This window comes from Lemur catta, chromosome 5, assembly GCF_020740605.2.
Source record: "Lemur catta isolate mLemCat1 chromosome 5, mLemCat1.pri, whole genome shotgun sequence".
Lineage (NCBI taxonomy): Eukaryota > Metazoa > Chordata > Mammalia > Primates > Lemuridae > Lemur > Lemur catta.
In genome coordinates, this window is record NC_059132.1 from 28,180,405 (window position 1) to 28,197,259 (window position 16,855).

At 43.9% G+C, this 16,855-nt stretch overlaps 1 protein-coding gene across 4 annotated transcripts in view; it reads right to left on the reverse strand.

Annotated features, from left to right (window-relative positions):
- Positions 1-14,010, reverse strand: part of GRIA1 (glutamate ionotropic receptor AMPA type subunit 1) — a 299,116-nt gene extending 285,106 nt beyond the window's left edge. For 3 of the 4 annotated variants that reach the window (XM_045551318.1, XM_045551317.1, XM_045551315.1), the window contains exons 1-2: positions 13,694-14,001; positions 10,583-10,720 (exon numbers count right to left, since the gene is read on the reverse strand). In XM_045551318.1, the coding sequence (XP_045407274.1) occupies positions 10,583-10,720; positions 13,694-13,775 (220 nt within the window). In that variant the 5' untranslated portion in view covers positions 13,776-14,001. Of the gene's footprint in view, positions 1-10,582; positions 10,721-13,693 lie in introns of all 4 variants that reach the window. The other variant, XM_045551319.1, reaches the window with a different exon arrangement.
- Between the last annotated feature and the right edge of the window lie 2,845 nt (positions 14,011-16,855).

Below are 16,855 nucleotides of genomic sequence, written 5' to 3' on the forward strand. Positions count from 1 at the left end.
AGTATAGGTGCCTCAAGATCATCAGATATCTTAGGGCTGCCAGCCCCAACACACTCTCAGAGTGGACTGAAGGGACCACCCCTTGTCACACCTATGTGGGTGGACAGCACTTCCCAAAACTGTTGCATGAACACAGGTTTGCTCCTACCTGAACAGAGATTACCAAAGACCCTTCACAGCACTGACTAACTCATAAGCTTGAATTTCAAACCTGTAGTCTGCCCTGATCTCTGATCTTGCCTTACCCACCAGAATCCCTTATATGTTCTTTTCATATTGGTGGATTCTATGGCTTTAGTATGTTGACCCTTGGTCTACATTGGTCCAGCTCCAGCCTCTTTAAATTTTCTCTTCTGAAGAGATGTGCAGTGGGAGGGAATACAAACACACACACACACATATATTGTGCCTACTGAGCACCCAATCTCCATTCTTTTGGTAATACATCCTGATTTCCTTTGGGGGAATTACTGCTTCCCCATGTCCATATAGTTTGGGTAGGCTAGTTTAAGTCAACAATCATTTGGTCCTTCTCACCACCCCACGCTCTAAGAATGACCATTTGACGAGGCCCAAGCCAGCCAAAGGACAACAATATCCTAGCCACTGTGTCACATTCAGAAATGAGTATGTGTGCCGAGTTTCATAAAATGACGTCAGGCCCAGGACTTTTGTGACTCTGAAGAGCAAAGAGATATTCCCTTTCCACTGGACTTTGAGCTGGGCAGATGAAGGCTGGCAGTGTTGGAATCTGCTGTGCGGCACACATGTGCCTGAGAGTAAAGCCAATTTACACAAAAGCTAAGCCTAACAATCTGGAGGGTGTGTCTCAATCCTGATGACATCATTTGAGTTCTAGGATCCAGACATACCTGAAGTCAAAACTATCCATTTAGTCGGGTTTCTATCACTTGCCACCAAAAGAGTCCTGACTGCTTACCACCTAAATGGAGTTGCTCTCTTGTTCCTATAAACAATGATTTTTCAACCCAAAGGAACTCTATGATCCACATATTTAGTCCATTCTTGCAGAATGAATCACGAGCAAAAAGAAATGCTTCCAAACTTAGTGTTTCTACATAATTGAACTTAGGATAAACTTAGCCTTAAGATTTCAATTTTCCCCATACACAAAAGAGACTAATTCATAGATAATGACCACCTTCATAGGAAAACACTAAAGATTAATTAGTCACATTGTATAATACTTATGTGCATTTATGTTAATATTTAAGAAGCTTGGTTAATTATATTACCCTGCATTTGCCTAGTACTTGAGATATGTCAAAACTCTTTCATATAAGTAATGGCATTTGTCTGTTCTAATAACCCTGAAAATCTGGTATCATCACCCCATATTATACCTCTGGAAACTAAACCGAATACAAAGACTTCTCAAGGTCATACAGCAAGTTGATGTCAGAACTGGCATTGAACAAGTTATTTCAAATCCTGCATACACTAATCATTCTGTCAAATATCATTGGAAATTGTCCTACTGATCTATAATGCTCTTAAAATCAGAAAAAATATATAAATATGATAAAAATTTTATTGGGATAATCATCACAGCATAATTTTTAAGAAAAAAATAATTAGAAATAAATGAGATGTTCAATAAAAAGAGATGGCTTAAATAAATTAGGGTAAATATGTACAGTGGACTTTCAGGAAGGCATTAAAAATGAACATGTAATAGTAAAAACAACATAAATGTTATACTAGGTAAACAAGTCATGTTATAAAATGGCAAGATAAATCTATTAACTTTTTAAATTGATAAGTTCAGCAAAAAAGATGGAAAGTTTATTCTTGGTACTACAATTAACACAAATTTTATTGTGTTTGCTGTGTTCCCATGGCTTTCTATAAGACACATATTACTTTTATGGACAAAATAAAGGCTATTCTCAAAAAGTGAGTTTCCATCCTAGAGGTTCTACACAATGAGCACACATTGGGTGTTAATTTCATTAGCCTCCAACTGCCTTATTAACCCCAATTTTGCCTGCGTTCTCTAAGACCTGGATCCTCCATGGCCTTGGGCTTCCCTGCACTCTCTGGCCAGCAGGGTGAAACACACCAAAGTCACAAGAGCAGCCAGAAGTGAAAAGAGAGTTCCAGTAACCTCGTGCCCTGCACACCCTGACCACAGCTTGCACAGAGCACCACAGGCTTTGTGAAGGTACAGAGGCCGTGTGCCAAAAGCAGCAGGTGTGATGCGAGGGGAGGAGGGCTGCTGCCCCAGCAGGGGTCCTGGGACCCACAAGGGGGGCGGGCAGCAAACATGGCAGCCAATGGAAGAAAGAAAGCACCATCCCCCCACCCCGCCCACAATGTCTAGGGATTAAACCAGAAACACACAAACCTCTGCTCCCTCTGAAAGCTGCTTCCTCATCTGTGAAAGAGGGAGACTAAAAGTGCCAACCTCATGGCATTTTATTGAGTGGAAAGTTGATTCGAAACCTAATATCATTTGGTCCTTCCCACAATAACCATGTATGATCGATATTATTACTACTACTTTCTTTTGAAAGAAACTGAGGCCCCCCAAAAAGTTGACTTGCACAAACCATGGCAAAGCCAGGCCTTGAACAAGAAATCTTTTATTTAGAAAATGGAAACTTAGACCTTATTTAGGACCTTTCATGACAACAGTCCGGCAGGAGCTGGAATGAGCTTTCAGTTTGACTTACACCTGGTTTTCACCCTTATAACTTGCCAGCTACACAATAAAAACCATCCATAGGAATTTACAGTGTAGCCTGCTGGAACTCCCCAAACTCATACTATCAAAGCTTTGTTGTAAACAGCTAGGATTTGGGCCTATCTTTATCACTGCCGCTGCTATTATATAGTATACACCACTCATTCATTCATTCACCTAGCACCACTGAACACTGTCCTGTTGTGGAGACTGTGTTGGGAAGCTGAAGAAAACAAGGCCACTGACCTCACATCCCTCAGTCCAGCTGGGCAGATTAAGACAAGGGTTGAGAGGACTAAAGCCCAGGCAGGGCTAAGTGTGACAGTTGTCATGGGGAAGGTACAAAGGGCCAAGGGGGAAAGGAGAGTGTAAACATGAGAAAGTGAGGAAGGCTCAACAGAGTAGACGTAGTAAGAGCTAGGACTAACCAGAAGGACAGAATTTCAAAAGGTGGTACGGAAGGAGCAGTTTGGAGGTGCAAGTGGAGGAAAGAGCAGTGTGAATTTGAGGACCACTGAGTTGTCTGAGTTGACCAGAGACTGACAGAGTCTCAGGCTAGCGTGTGGCTTTCCTGTTGATGAGATTGAGAGGAGAGTCGGCATGATTCCCCACCTCTACATAAGCCCACAAGGTCTCCAGGCCTTGCACTGGATCAGCTTCCAATCTCCACGAACACCCACAGGCACACACAGAGCCACACACGGCTGCAACTCACCCCTCCACTCAGTCATGAGCTTCCCCTCCCCCGCCAGCATCTGTCCCCATGCCTCTGCCCATCTGCCAGACTCCATTCCAAATTGGTGATGGGAGGAAAGGAACAAAGGCCATTGCTACACAAGCCAAAAGTCTCCAGGGAGTGTGAATTTGGCAAAGTCCTCTCAAGCATCTGATTCCAAGTGAGAAAACAGAAATCTAAACCTGGCACTTCTCTGCTTAAAAGCCTTCAGTGGGTTTCCCACAGCTCTTGGGCTAAAGATCAAAATCTGTAACAGGGCCTACAAGGCCTAGCCAGGCCTCTGCCAGAAAGCTCCTTAAATACTCCTCCTATTCCTAACACCATATCACCAAAGCCTTTGGTTCTCAGTCCAAACACCTGTTCATCCTCCTGCCTAGAACTGGTTCCTTTACAATATGCTTTCATGGAATCATGGCCCTTTCTTTCAGATCATCCATCACGACTTATATGATATGGTCATTTGTGAGATTATTTGAGTAATAGCTGCGTCCCTTCCTAGCTGGTAAGCTCCATGAGCACAGGGGGCTGCTTTGTGTGTTGTAAATAAGAGTAAACACTCCATAAATATTTGCTGAATATTGAATGAGTGCACCTGAGCCCCACAGTAGGCATGATGCTCCTGCATTTGCATACAAAATGTGGCCTGCATGAGCAACGTGGTGGGCAGGAAGCCTAGAGCTTTCCTTAGATTTTCAGTTGGTTTAGGGACCCTCTTCCCAGCCAAAGACGAGAGAACTTCTTTTGATTGTCCATGGAGTTCCATATGCCCTCAGCATAGAAATAAAGCCCTAGAAGGACTCTCAGAGATCAAGAGCTTCATTTTATCAGTAAGCATGAGGAGGAAGTGCTTCTCCATAGTCACACCTGAATGATTCAAGACCATAGTCCAATATTTGAATGCATGCCTTCAAGTCCCAATTTAGTGTACTTCTTACTACATCAAAAATGGTGTGTGTATACAAATACATATATTAATATATATAGTGTATTATCTTCCCATCTGTGTTCTACTTGCCTTACAACTCAAATGCCCTTGTTTTATGAAACACAGATTCCTCCAATTAGAAGTTTTTCTTTCCTCCTCTGAATGCGTGTATGTGTGAGAGAAAGAGAGAGAGAAAGACTGTGTGTCTCATATTACAGCTTTTTTGTTCATGCTTATTTCCTCTATAAGAACCTAAGCCCCTTATGGGGAGAATCAATGTCTAATGCATTTTATTGTCCTCAATTTCCAGTGCAATGCCTTGTAATGGCAAATAGATTGCATCTCTTGCATCAGCTCCGACCAATTTGTGGTAGCTGCTTAGAATGCTATGGTGAGAGGGAATTTGAGGCCATGTGTAGATTCAGTGGGAAAGAATTCTGTAATCAATGAGTGCTGTCTGCAAGGGTAGGGAAGGGGACAGTGATGGTACATATGTCCCCATAGAAAGCAATAATATAAGTGCTTTGAATGAACGAATGAACAAATAAATGAATTGTATCAGTTTTTCCAATGTCCTATATGACTACTTTATCCTGAGCATCTCAGAGGAGCGCAGGAATCTCACTCACCCCAGCTGAGGTCTTCAAACTAGTCAGAGGAAGAAATGTTTACAAATACTGTTCTGTACAGAAAAACTGATCATTATCAATATTATAATAAAAATCAAGGGTGAACCACAGACAAATGTTGACACCTGCATGTCTTAAAGTGAAGGCACAGGTGGAGCTGGGGGAGCTCAAATCAGACGGGATTATAACACTAACCAGAAAATGGTAGACAGCTGCCACTGAACCCAGAGCATCCTGTGGGTGCAGGTGGCAAATCTGAACTCTGCTCTACGTGAAAACAAGCCTATGTGGTAGTGGTTGGGGGAAGGGAGGATGAATACTGTGACTTTACCCACTCAAATGCCCTCCTTTCACTCTGCCATTAAAATCTGTTCTATACTTTAATGCCTGCTAAAGTTCCATCTCCCCCAAGAAGTCTTCATTATCCACAGCCATAGCTCCTGCCTTGGAAGTCTTAACTCTTACTCGTAAATCATTGTGGCACTCCTACTGTTGGGCTCTTTCATGGTTGTTTCACTTCTTTGTGTCCATATAGTCATAAATCTTCAAAGAGAAAAAGCTCACCAAGTTTTGGAGGCCCCAAAATTGGCTTCAGATACTGGCTTAGGTTTTTTAATTTGTTGCATAATATGAAGACGACACAATAGCTCTCTCATGCTTATACTTAAAGAGGCCAGTACTTGTCAGCTCTAGACAATAGCAGCTGAGCAGAAATGTGGGTCCAGGGTTGCTTAATGCTCTAAGTTTCTTCAAAGAAGCCAGAAATTTTTATTTGTATATCAAATTTGGAAAGGCCTAGCAATATAAGTCTGTGGACTATTAGTTTGCAACTCTGAAAACGGTGAGCCATGCTCAGATTAGAGCTAAAAGGTCATCTGTCTGTTGCCAGTGTCTAAAGTCTTGTAAGACTTCCTGGGCTTCCCAAGTAGGTCCACAACAGAGGGAGAACTGAGGATGCTACCCTCTACCGGATCATCACTGAGGCTCTCAGCATCTTTATGTTGTGTGATTTCCTAACTCCTGAAGACATTTGTTTATTTGTGTTAGAGGCGTAACCAGGTCTTCTCAGCAACACTAAACTATAGATCTACATGGTCTTGCTGGACAGCAGTTCATATTCTGGTGGTAGAGCTAACCTATAAAGACACAACGCAAGCAACATTGCAGGACAAGTCAATCAAGGCTTACACATTCAATGCTTGCAAGAGCCAGCAGGTACAGAAAATAAGAGAAATGGGCTGGTTGGGAAAGAGGCTGCCTAGATGGGGTAATTCCTGTTTCATCTCAGCAAATTAAAGCTACATAGACCTAGGGCCCAGTGTTCCCAGATCTTTTAAAATTTTAAGAGATACAAGATATCCAAGTTTCAATGTCAAATTCCATGATTCTTAAATAGTATGTGGCCCCCAAAGACCATCTCTGTGCCAGAAACGGCTTCTGGATGGCTATTTGGTGACCCATTCTGCAGCTCTTGATATGTAAGTGCCAAGTGAGAAGTCTGCCATAGAATGCCACTGGAGGTCAAAGCACGGGAACAAGGTAAACATCCTCTTTGCCTTTGCATATGCCATTCCCTCTGTCTGGAAAGTGCTTGCCTCTTCCCCTTTCCTACTCCCTCGCCTTGTCCGCCTGGAAAACCTCTCCTTATTTTGAAGACTCAATTCAAGCATCACCCTCTGAGAAGCCAACCCCACTCCTCAAGGCATTTGTAACACTCCATACAAATTGCTGCTATAGCACTTACAACATTACATTTTAATTTTCTCTTTACAGGACAGTCTTGCCTCACTAGAGATAAAGTACTCCAGGGCAGGGAATGCCTCTTATAATACTTTTGTCTGCATTTCTAGTACTTAACATCATGCCTGGGTTTGGTTAAGGGCTTAAAAATGCTTACTAAAGAAATGGAAGACTTTTTAGATTAAAGAGTTTTTCAAAGTGTAAGCTCCATATTAACTGCTATAGAATCCCCCCCAGGGCTTGCTCTTGAATATTCTGATTCAGGAAGTAGAGAGTTTGCCCCTGAGTCTTGCTTTAAACAAGCACCTTGGGTGAATTTTATGTGCACTGCAGTTTGAGACACTCTGGGTTGAACCCAGAAGGAAAGAGGCTGTGTCTTCTTCATTGTCCCTTATATAACTAGCATCTGGCACATTGCTTGGCATGAAGTAGGCATTCGGAATGTATTTGCTGAATGAATGGATGAATGAATGAAAAGGTAAAAATTAAGTTGTAACAATGCTACTCAGACCTCTACTAGGAACCCCAATCAGAATTTCATTCATTCCTTTATTTACACTTACCAGAAAGGCACCAAGATAAGCTGGTCGGTAAATACCTTCTCTGTGGACAGCCCCCCTCCCACCCCCAACCCCTGCCTCTGTAGGCTTGAAACAGTGTTCAGAGGAGATCCCAAGGCATTTAGGTTGCTGATTCAATGACTTTACCCTTTAATGATGGCCGACAAAAAAAGCAAGAAAGATTGAAAGCAAAGAAGACACCAAACTCTCACCTTGGCCAGTGGTATTAGTAATACCCCTCTTCCATCTTCCTGTGTTCCTACCCTAGAACTACCACCTTTCTTTTGAATCCCCCATTGCAAAATGTCTAGCAGGAACTGTTCTTGTTAAACTTCCTCTCTCTTCCCTTATCCACCCTCTGGTGGAGGGATAATGAATAGCAAAATGCACAGGAAAATAAAATCAAACGACAGCAAAAATTATGGTCATTTCCTGGAGATATGACTGACTGGGGCAGTTAACTTAAGGTAACTACTAGTCCAGATTTCAAAAAAGGCACATGAAATTAAATCAGAATAAGATGCTTTTCTTGATTTTCTGTGTATGATTAATTAACCCATTCGGCCCCAAATTGCTCTGCTCTCTTTGACATTTTTTATTCAGTTCAAACTGGGACAGATGTAAAGTTTTCCCAGACCAATGGACTACAGTAAACATAGCCCCAAACGGTTCTGTAGCCTCACATGAAAGTTAGCAGAGACTCTTTCAGGCTGGCCACCATTTCCACCCAAATTGCCCAGGACCTACTCTGATCTTGGAGCTAAAGAGAAGATACCAAAGATCTAAGCACAAAATAAATATATTGCTTCTCAGACAATCCCCAAAACAGTGTCCCCCACTGGATTTTAATCTCCAGTGGGGGACACTGTTTTATCATCTCTGCATTTCCAATGTCCATATCAGTTTATAGGCTTGGAAGAAACATTTAGAGAATAACCAAATGAACAAGGCAGGAATTCATGGAAAGCTGTTCACTAATATATGGCAGACATCAAATTCAAGAACCCAGATCCGTCCACTCTAGGTCCATTGACCAAAATGGACAACATTGCCTGTATCATATCCCTCCCTCCCTGCTAAATAGCTAACAACTCCATTAGAGATCAAGTCTTAGGTTGTTAAGATAGCAATACAGAGAAGCACCACCTTTTGCTTTAGAACATTTCCTCCTATTTTTGTCTTTTATTATCTTGTCCTGCCAGTCAACATCTTGACACTGGCAGAGTAGTTAACATCTCTTTCCACCAAACTCTGCTGTAGGCAGTTCTCAGCAGTAGGAGTGGAGTGAATACACATGCTAAGCCATTTATTCTTCTTGATTCTCTAAGCAAGTAATTCTTCTTGAATAATGTGCCCCTTTGAGAGTATGACAAAGCTATGGAGTATGACAAAAGCCATGGAGCCTCTCCCCAGGAAATAATTTAGCACATGCATATGCATGCAAAATGTTATGCATTGTCTCAGGTGGTTTATAGAAGCAGGGATGCCCACATCCAAATCCCCCTGCAAAGACCCGACTCTAAGCCATATCAAAAGAAATTGGAGATTCTCTGATAGCTAAATATCTACCTGATATTACTGTAGCTTCCCAAGGAGATGGTTTCATGGAACTGTAATTCAACAATTAAACTTCAGCTCTTTTTTAAAGGGTAGTGAGTAACACAGCGGACAAGATTTTCAACCTCAGCATTACCAAAATGCAGAACTGCTATTTTATTTATTCAACGGGCCACTCGTGCAAAATCACAGCTACAGTTCGAAACATTGTAAGTTTTTCTTCTTAGGTGCTTTAGCAGGTCGCTGACTGACAAGACCCTGAACATTCCTTGGGTAATCTCACTACAGTTGATGAAGTTACCATAAGGTTAAGTATTTCCACCACAATGTCCAGCAACATGAACCTTGGGGGGTCACGAGACCACCATTTACTTACTGGGTGACCTTGGGCAAGTTACATAGCCTATTGCAGCCTCAGTTTCCTCCTCTCTAAAGGGAAGGTAATGTATACTACTCTGCAAGGCTCCTATAAAGATTAAATGAGCTAACACATGAAAAGCAATTAGTGCATTGCATGCGCCATAGTCAATCCTTAATAAATGGTAATGAATGTTACTATAAATGTCTGTAAAGTACTGATCATAATTCTTGATGCGCAGTAAGTTCCCAATAAATGAAATCTGGTATAATTATATTTCTTGGAATTTATATCAACATTATGAGTGGTCTTAGGGACGGGAAGAATTCTGACTTCTCATTTTGAGACTTCAAAGCATGCTCAGTTCGAATCGGTGAGGGCCCACCATGTGGGAATGTGGGAAAGAGATGAAGGAGATAAGGTCCGTGCCTTCGACCACCCCACAGCTTAGAAGTCACCAAGTCAATAGGTATACACAAGCCGATGGTGCCAATTTAATTCAGTTTCGGGCCTCAAATTGTTCTTGCACATTCAGCTCACACTTCCATACCATAAATTTTTACTTGAGTTTAATCCCTGAAGGGAAAATGTCTCTGCTGATTAATTTTTATTCTTTCATCTGTCATAAAATGACAATCACGCAGCCATACAGGCTTTCTTTTCAGTCCTTGTTGCCAGAAAAACTCAGAATGATGTTTGTTGCCCACATTTTATAATGCATTCAATTCAGATACCTGAGATTTATCGAGCCCTTCTTCTTCCTGAGGTCATCTTTGTTCTGTTTTCTGCTCAAGGGCCATCCCACCAACTGTGTCTTAAGCAATCAATCACTTCAAGCCATTTTAAAAATAATCAAAGCATCAAGTTTTAAATCATTACCGGTCACTTCCCAAAATGGGAAACCAGATATATACAACTTCTCAGCTATCCTTTTTATCAAGCTAGAAAGATACTTTCTCCTTTTAACTTGTGGACAAGAAACAACTTCAGCATTTTAAACCACATTCTCATAACGTCAGAACCTTTAATTCTACGTCTCTCAGAAGTTTCCTATGTGTGAAACTTTCTCAGCTGAACCAGAAAAAACCTCTGTGAGGTAAAGGAGATGCAGTCAACCCAAGTACCCATCTGCTGGCATTTAAAGTTAGCTGACAGTGAAAAAGCAAACCCATTCCATGAAGCATTGCAGGGGCTAAAATGCCAACTGCTGGAATCACTCAGAAGGCTCTGGAAATTTTTCTTGGAGGGCTTTCTCTTATGAAGACGAATGGCAACTAAAGTCATTTTTGCAACACCACCACCTACCCACAGGCCCTCCTTTCATTGGTCTAGCACAGAAAGAAATCTCAGAAATAGAAGCAACTACTTACATCTATAGGTCATCTCAAAGCTGTCACTGATGTTCACAATATCAATCTGGGGGAGCAGCTTCGGGGGCTCTGTGAGTTGCGACAAAGCAAATCTAAAAGCGGCATGTTCTTGTGACTGCTGGTTTGGAAATAATCCCCCTAGGAGGAAAAAGAATGCAACATGGTATGGGCCAGAGACAGGCTTGAGTTCCTCATCAGCCCACCCCAGCTGAGCCCTTTTATTCTCCCCGTGCCAAACTCACTAGTTGTAGCCTTTAGTAGTGGAGATGAGAGTTCAAATAGACCCAACTGGGTGCTGAGGCTTAAACGTCTGCAGATGAGCTTTTATGTGACAAGGGCCTCTAACATCTATCACACTGCTCAAACATTTGATTGTGAGCCCCTCAACTCAGCTAAGGTCAGAGAAAACAGGAGACTTGTGGCATTTCTCTTCTTCCTCCCTTGGGCAAATCACCTAGGAGGGCTTTGGTCTTGCACCTGCATAAACCCTCCCTGTGTTTAATTTGTATCAGTCCCATTTCTCACTACAGAGCCTGGTGCTAATCAGCATTGCAGAGTGATTGAAATCTAGCTCCCGTGCCCTGTGGGCTTCTCTAGCACTATAACCGTTTGCCTGGACACTCGTGGTCTTTGCCCTGGCAAGACCTGCATGCAATTTAACTATTCCATCACCTCTAAGGTTTACTATTCATTTCTTCTGAAAACTCTTGATTTTCAGCAAACAATGTTTTGCTGCTTCTTTCACCACACATGATCCTAGCTACCTAGGAATGACTCGTTACATAAGGGATTACCATTGTGTGTTTGCACGGTAGAACCTTGTGCTTCAAAGATGTGGGCTCTTAAAAATGTCAAGAGACTACAAACATTCTATTCTAGTATTATAAAAAGCACAGCAAAGGTGCGTGTTGGAGCTCCTGTTCCAAGAAACAAGAGTACATGGCTTACCTTTGTATTTACTGTGGACATGTGAATGAATTAAAGTACATTTCTCTGAATTAAAATCAGCTATTTCTAGAGACTGAACTATAATGAATGTTTACACAGAAGTTTATCTCGGATTCAACAGGAATTACAGTCCCAACGTAATGTACTTTTTATATGGTGGGTTTGTATTTGTTTTTAAGAACTAATAAAGAGATTGTAAGGCTTTTGTTAGAGACCATACAGGTAGAATCAAGTACTACCGATGGTGGTGATATTTTCAACATTTGTTCTACAATTTAATGTTTCGACCTCTTATTTGAAAACAGTAGCCATGGTTTTATCAGTTGAACAAGCAAGTTAGGGCTACATGTGATTTAAAACAGTCTGCAGAGATACACAAGCAAACATACTCTACACACATACACAGCAAAACATCCCCATGCATCTATCCCAATGACAATATACACAAGTACACTGGACAAGCATTTCCAATCAGCAAAGGATAGGCAATAAATAAGCACAAATGTAAACAATGCCACACACAAGAGAGAGTGACTTCCACGCGTACACGTACCCCCACTTTAAAGAGTAAAAACAAAAAAATCATTCTTGATTCTGATGCGTGTCTCCCCCCCAGATGACCACACCCCAAATGCTTCCCTGCCCCCTCCTCCCCCTCTGCAATGAATGAAAGAGAAGGAGGAGGAGGCGGGGAGGTAGAAGGCTACAGGCTGGGCTGCAAGGGAAGCGTCTTCCCTGAAGACAAGAAGTTTTGCTTGTGAGGCACTAGCACACATATACACACACAATTCAGAATGTCGCTTAACAGGTGTCAGGAAACAAAGCAAGTTACTCCAAGGCTGCTCCAACTACCCTCCCAGCCAGCTCACTGGAGAAAGCAGAAAGAGATGGCTACTACAGCACATGTGTGCCCAATAAAACACCAACTCTAACACATCCCCCCACCCCCCACCCTGGACACATACACAAAGAACACGAACTACTAGCAATGGGAACTTTCCCTAGTGAAGCTATCTCCCTGGGGGGCAGGGGGTGGAGCCCAGAAACCAAACCAACCAATTTACCTCCAAGCAAAGCAAAGCAGCACACTTGATTCTGGGACACAAACAGCACTGAAATGCTGGTTACACCAAAGCCCCAAGCCCTCGTGGGCACGCTTTGTTATTGGTGCTTTTGCTCCTGTTAGTTTTGCTCTCCCCCATTATTATGAAGAGTAGCAATATCTGTCAGCTTCCCCATAAACACAGGAAGGGTGGGGGCCTTTTAGAAACACAATGACCCAGAAGGGGAAATGGGGAGCAAAAAGGCATGCAGCATGTTGAAAGCTGCCTCCAAGTTGAGAGGATGGAGCCCAGGGATGAGGACAGCGGACAGCCAACAGGAGGAGAAAGGAGCATGTGTACGTGTGTGTTTGTGTGTGTGTAAAAGGTGGACAACCTCTGTGGACAGGAAATCTGAGAGGAGCGGGCAACTGAAGCAACAGAGGAAAGGGAGACTAGGAAGTTCCAGGAGAGGGGGAGTGAGGACCACCAGCCCAGCATGGCAGACAGCAAAGAGAAGGCAGCTGGGGCGTCCAGAGCAGGAGACAGAGCCTGCACGCCCGTCCTGGAGTGGGGGCCCTTCTGGCATTATTTCCAGGGCTGCAATACACCCAGTACTCTTCACTCCTTCTTCTAGAGGGTCTCTTTCCCCTCCCCCAGCTAAGAAAGCACTGCCTCCCTCCATTAAATATATATGTGCATAGTTAATATATAGCCACACACATAAATACACACACCATACATACTTATATAAATAAATGAAACCAAGCATCATCTACCAAGCAATACAGTTAACTCCTTAAACACCCACCACCCTTCCCTGTGCTACAGCCTGATTTTTTTTTTTCCTCCAGAGCTGTGGTTCCTCCATTTCACATGCTCATGCCTGGAGTGGGAGTGGGGTGTGTGTGTGTGGGGGGAACACTTCCCCTCTGCCCCTCATCGGAACAGAAGCCCCCTCCCCTGGCTGGCAGCCCAAGTCTCCCTCCCATCACCACGGCATAGCTTTAGGGAGCCAAGCACAACCGTCAGTACTGAGGAGGGGGAACACAAGCCCACTCCCCCCCCAACAAAACCCTGGCCAGACCCAGAAAGTCCCTCCCCAGGCTGCCCCCTCACTCACCGATCTGGATATTGTTGGGGAAATTGGCACCTACTACCGCGCCTAGGAACCCGGTGCAGAAGAAGGCAAAAATGTGCTGCATATTCCTTTTTGCATTGGCGAAAAAGAAGCCCAGCTCCAATCATAGATTTGGTGTTTCCCCCCCTTCCCTTTATTCCTCTCGCTGTTCTGCCTGTTCTTTTCCTCCTGCAGTTCCTTCCTTCCTTGCTTGCTTGCTTCCTTCCTTTCTTCCGTGAGGTTTGTCTGTTTCCCCTGGAATCCGAACACTTAAACTGCAGCGTTAACCCCGACTGACAGGCAGATTAACTGAGCACGGGCAGAGAAGCCGTCCTCATGCCAGCCGGCGCGCTGGCTCCCCCTCTCCCCTCCTCTCCTCGCGCAGCCTGCCTGCCTCTCTCCCTCCCTTGCTCTCTCGCTCTCCCCCTCACGCTCGCACAGGCAGCGAGCTCGCTGCTGGTACCCACGGAGCCAGCGCGGAGCCCACAGCCCGCCTCCCGTCCTCACCTTTGCCTCCTTCCTCGGCGTGCGGAGGGGTGGGTTGGTGGGGAGGGGGCGATGCGTGCCGCCAGGGTCTCAAAAGGGGCGAGCCCGCAGTCCCCTCCACCCTCCCCCGCCTTCCCAAGCTCTCCCTGCCCCCTCCCCCGCCCCAGGGCCTAAGGCAACGCTGGGAATGTGGGAGCAGCGGGAAGTCAGTAGGTGGCAGGGGGTCCCCGCAATAGTCCTCAATCCTCAATCCATCCGCTGCTTGATCTAGGTCACTTTTTCTAGGAGCGCAAGGCTGCGCTGGATATATCTCCTGCACTCCACTGGCCCAATTATTCCTACAACTAATTCCTGAGGGGAAGACCCTAGAAATCCCTCCTAGGAAATTTAAAGGGAAAAAAAAAAAAAAAGCTTTCTCCCCTGCTAACGGGAAGAATAATAGATAAAGGCAGACAATGGAGGATCTGGAATGGTTGGCAGGTGTCCTGACCACCTGGTATTTGCCAGTCCCAGTCTACCTTTAGCAGTGGAACTGGTGGTCTCATTCACAGCCTGGGCATTTAAAATGCCCTTCCCCTTCCCTGCATTCCACAGGAGTCTATATGGCATCACAATTGTGCGGGTGTACAATAAAGACTGAGGATACTTACACAGAGCAATTACATGAGTCATTTTGCAGGGTTTCTAGTGAGAGGACTCGGGCTTCTTTCAGTTCTCTCTGGATGCTGATCATGTCTAGTGTGAGCAGGAACTCCATAGACTCTCCTGAACCAGGCCTTCTGCTGAAGTAACCTGGAGAGGGAACAGCTGTGTTCAGGGAAACAGTGTGGGATGCAAAGCAGTAATCGCTAACAGCTGTAGAGCACTTTACAGTTTACAAGGCAACTTCACAGTGTTATCTCCATCTATTCTCACATCAACCCTATAAAGCGGTCATGAGTCCTATTTTACAGATGAAAAAAATCAAGGCTCCAGGGATTAAGTCATAAAGACACAGACCTATTGAGATGCACAGTCTAACCTACAAACTTGAGTGCTCTGGCCTTTACCAGTGGACAACTGCCCTGGCCAAAACTCCTACCCAGCAAAGCATAATCCAGGAAAAGAAAAGTCTACCTTTTCCTCAGTTGGAAAGAGAAAGAATAGACTTTGAACCTGAGTTTGCTTTGCCACTTGAATAGGCCATTTTATCTAGAGACTCTTCACTTCTCCCATTAAGATTGCAAATCACACACACTTGTGCAACAGCTACAAGGGCTGGGATTTGCAAGACATATCTGACCATGTTCAATGGGGCCCCTAAACTAGGAACAACTTGGAGATCAGATGCTTTGTGATTTCCCATGTACTTTTACATATATTCATTAATTAGCTTAAGCAATTTTTAAAGCTAATGTTTATTCACCATTTTTCATGTGCCAGGTACCATGCTAAGCAACGCACACGTATCATTTATTTGTACGACAACCCTTATAGTAGGTAACCTCATGCCCATTTTATAGATAAAGAAACTAAGGACTAAAAACTTACCCGCATTTTCACTGCTAACAAGGAAGAGACTGGGGTTTAAACTCAGGAAACGCTACCAAAGGGCCCAGGCTCTTAACCCTCAGTCGCTAATAGCAGTAAGCACTGGGGAGAGACATTCTAGAGGTAGCGTAAGCATCAGCTTGGGAAGATGGGAGAATAGAATCAGGGAAGATCACTCCTGAGGTTTCTGCAACATTAAGAGTTTGTGATTTAATGACTCTATCTTATAATTTCTCCAGTTGCATTTTTTGTCTCTTCTCTTACTATTTTGAATGGTACTTGGGGATCTTTTAAGTTCTCTGAGCTTTGTGCCCGGTAATAATAATAATTAGGCTGTCACTAAAGGCTTCACACTTCTCAGTCACCTTTCAGAGAAAGATCTCAAAGCCCTGTGTAAGGACTAATTAGCAAAACCTTAATGCCCACCTATAATAGGTAAGAATTGTTTTGCATACTTTGGGGAGAGAGGACTTTTAAAGGGGTCAAAAAGATGCATTTTCTATGATCATTATAAATCATACAAACAGATCTTCCTAAAATATAGCTCTATGTTACTGCTCTGCTCAAGTAAGGTCAATAGCTTCCCTTGGCCTATTAAATACATAGCTCTTCACTGATTAAACAAACATAGAACCTACATATTTCAAGCTTGGGCATCTAGGTCAAACTACAATTAGGTTCAACTGTTTATTATATTTCTCTTCAAAATTCTCTTCCACTGTTTGTGGGGAATCTATTCCATATCTGCCAGGGTGCCGGGTGCTGGGAAGTGTGGAAAACAATCAGACATGGTCTCTGCCTCAATGCAGGTGAATGTGGTAGAAAAGGAAGACAGATGAACCCACACCACTGTCACCAGAAGCAGACTGTGACAAGTGCTCTAGGAGAGATGTAAACACAGCAGTGGGGGAGCAGAGAAGGAAGCAGCCGTGTGTCCGTCTGTGGGAATCCGGCCAGGCTTCAAAAGAGCCGGTCTGGGAAGGATGAGGAGCTCGCAGGTAGAATCCGAGGAAAGAGGACCGGCAAGGGCTGTGGGCAGGGGAGGACGCCTCCACCCCGGGAGCCTGTAACCTGTGTGTGCAAACGGGAGGAGAGCGTGGGGGAACGTGGAACCTAGAGGGAGTCGGGGTCAGGATTCGGAACCCACAG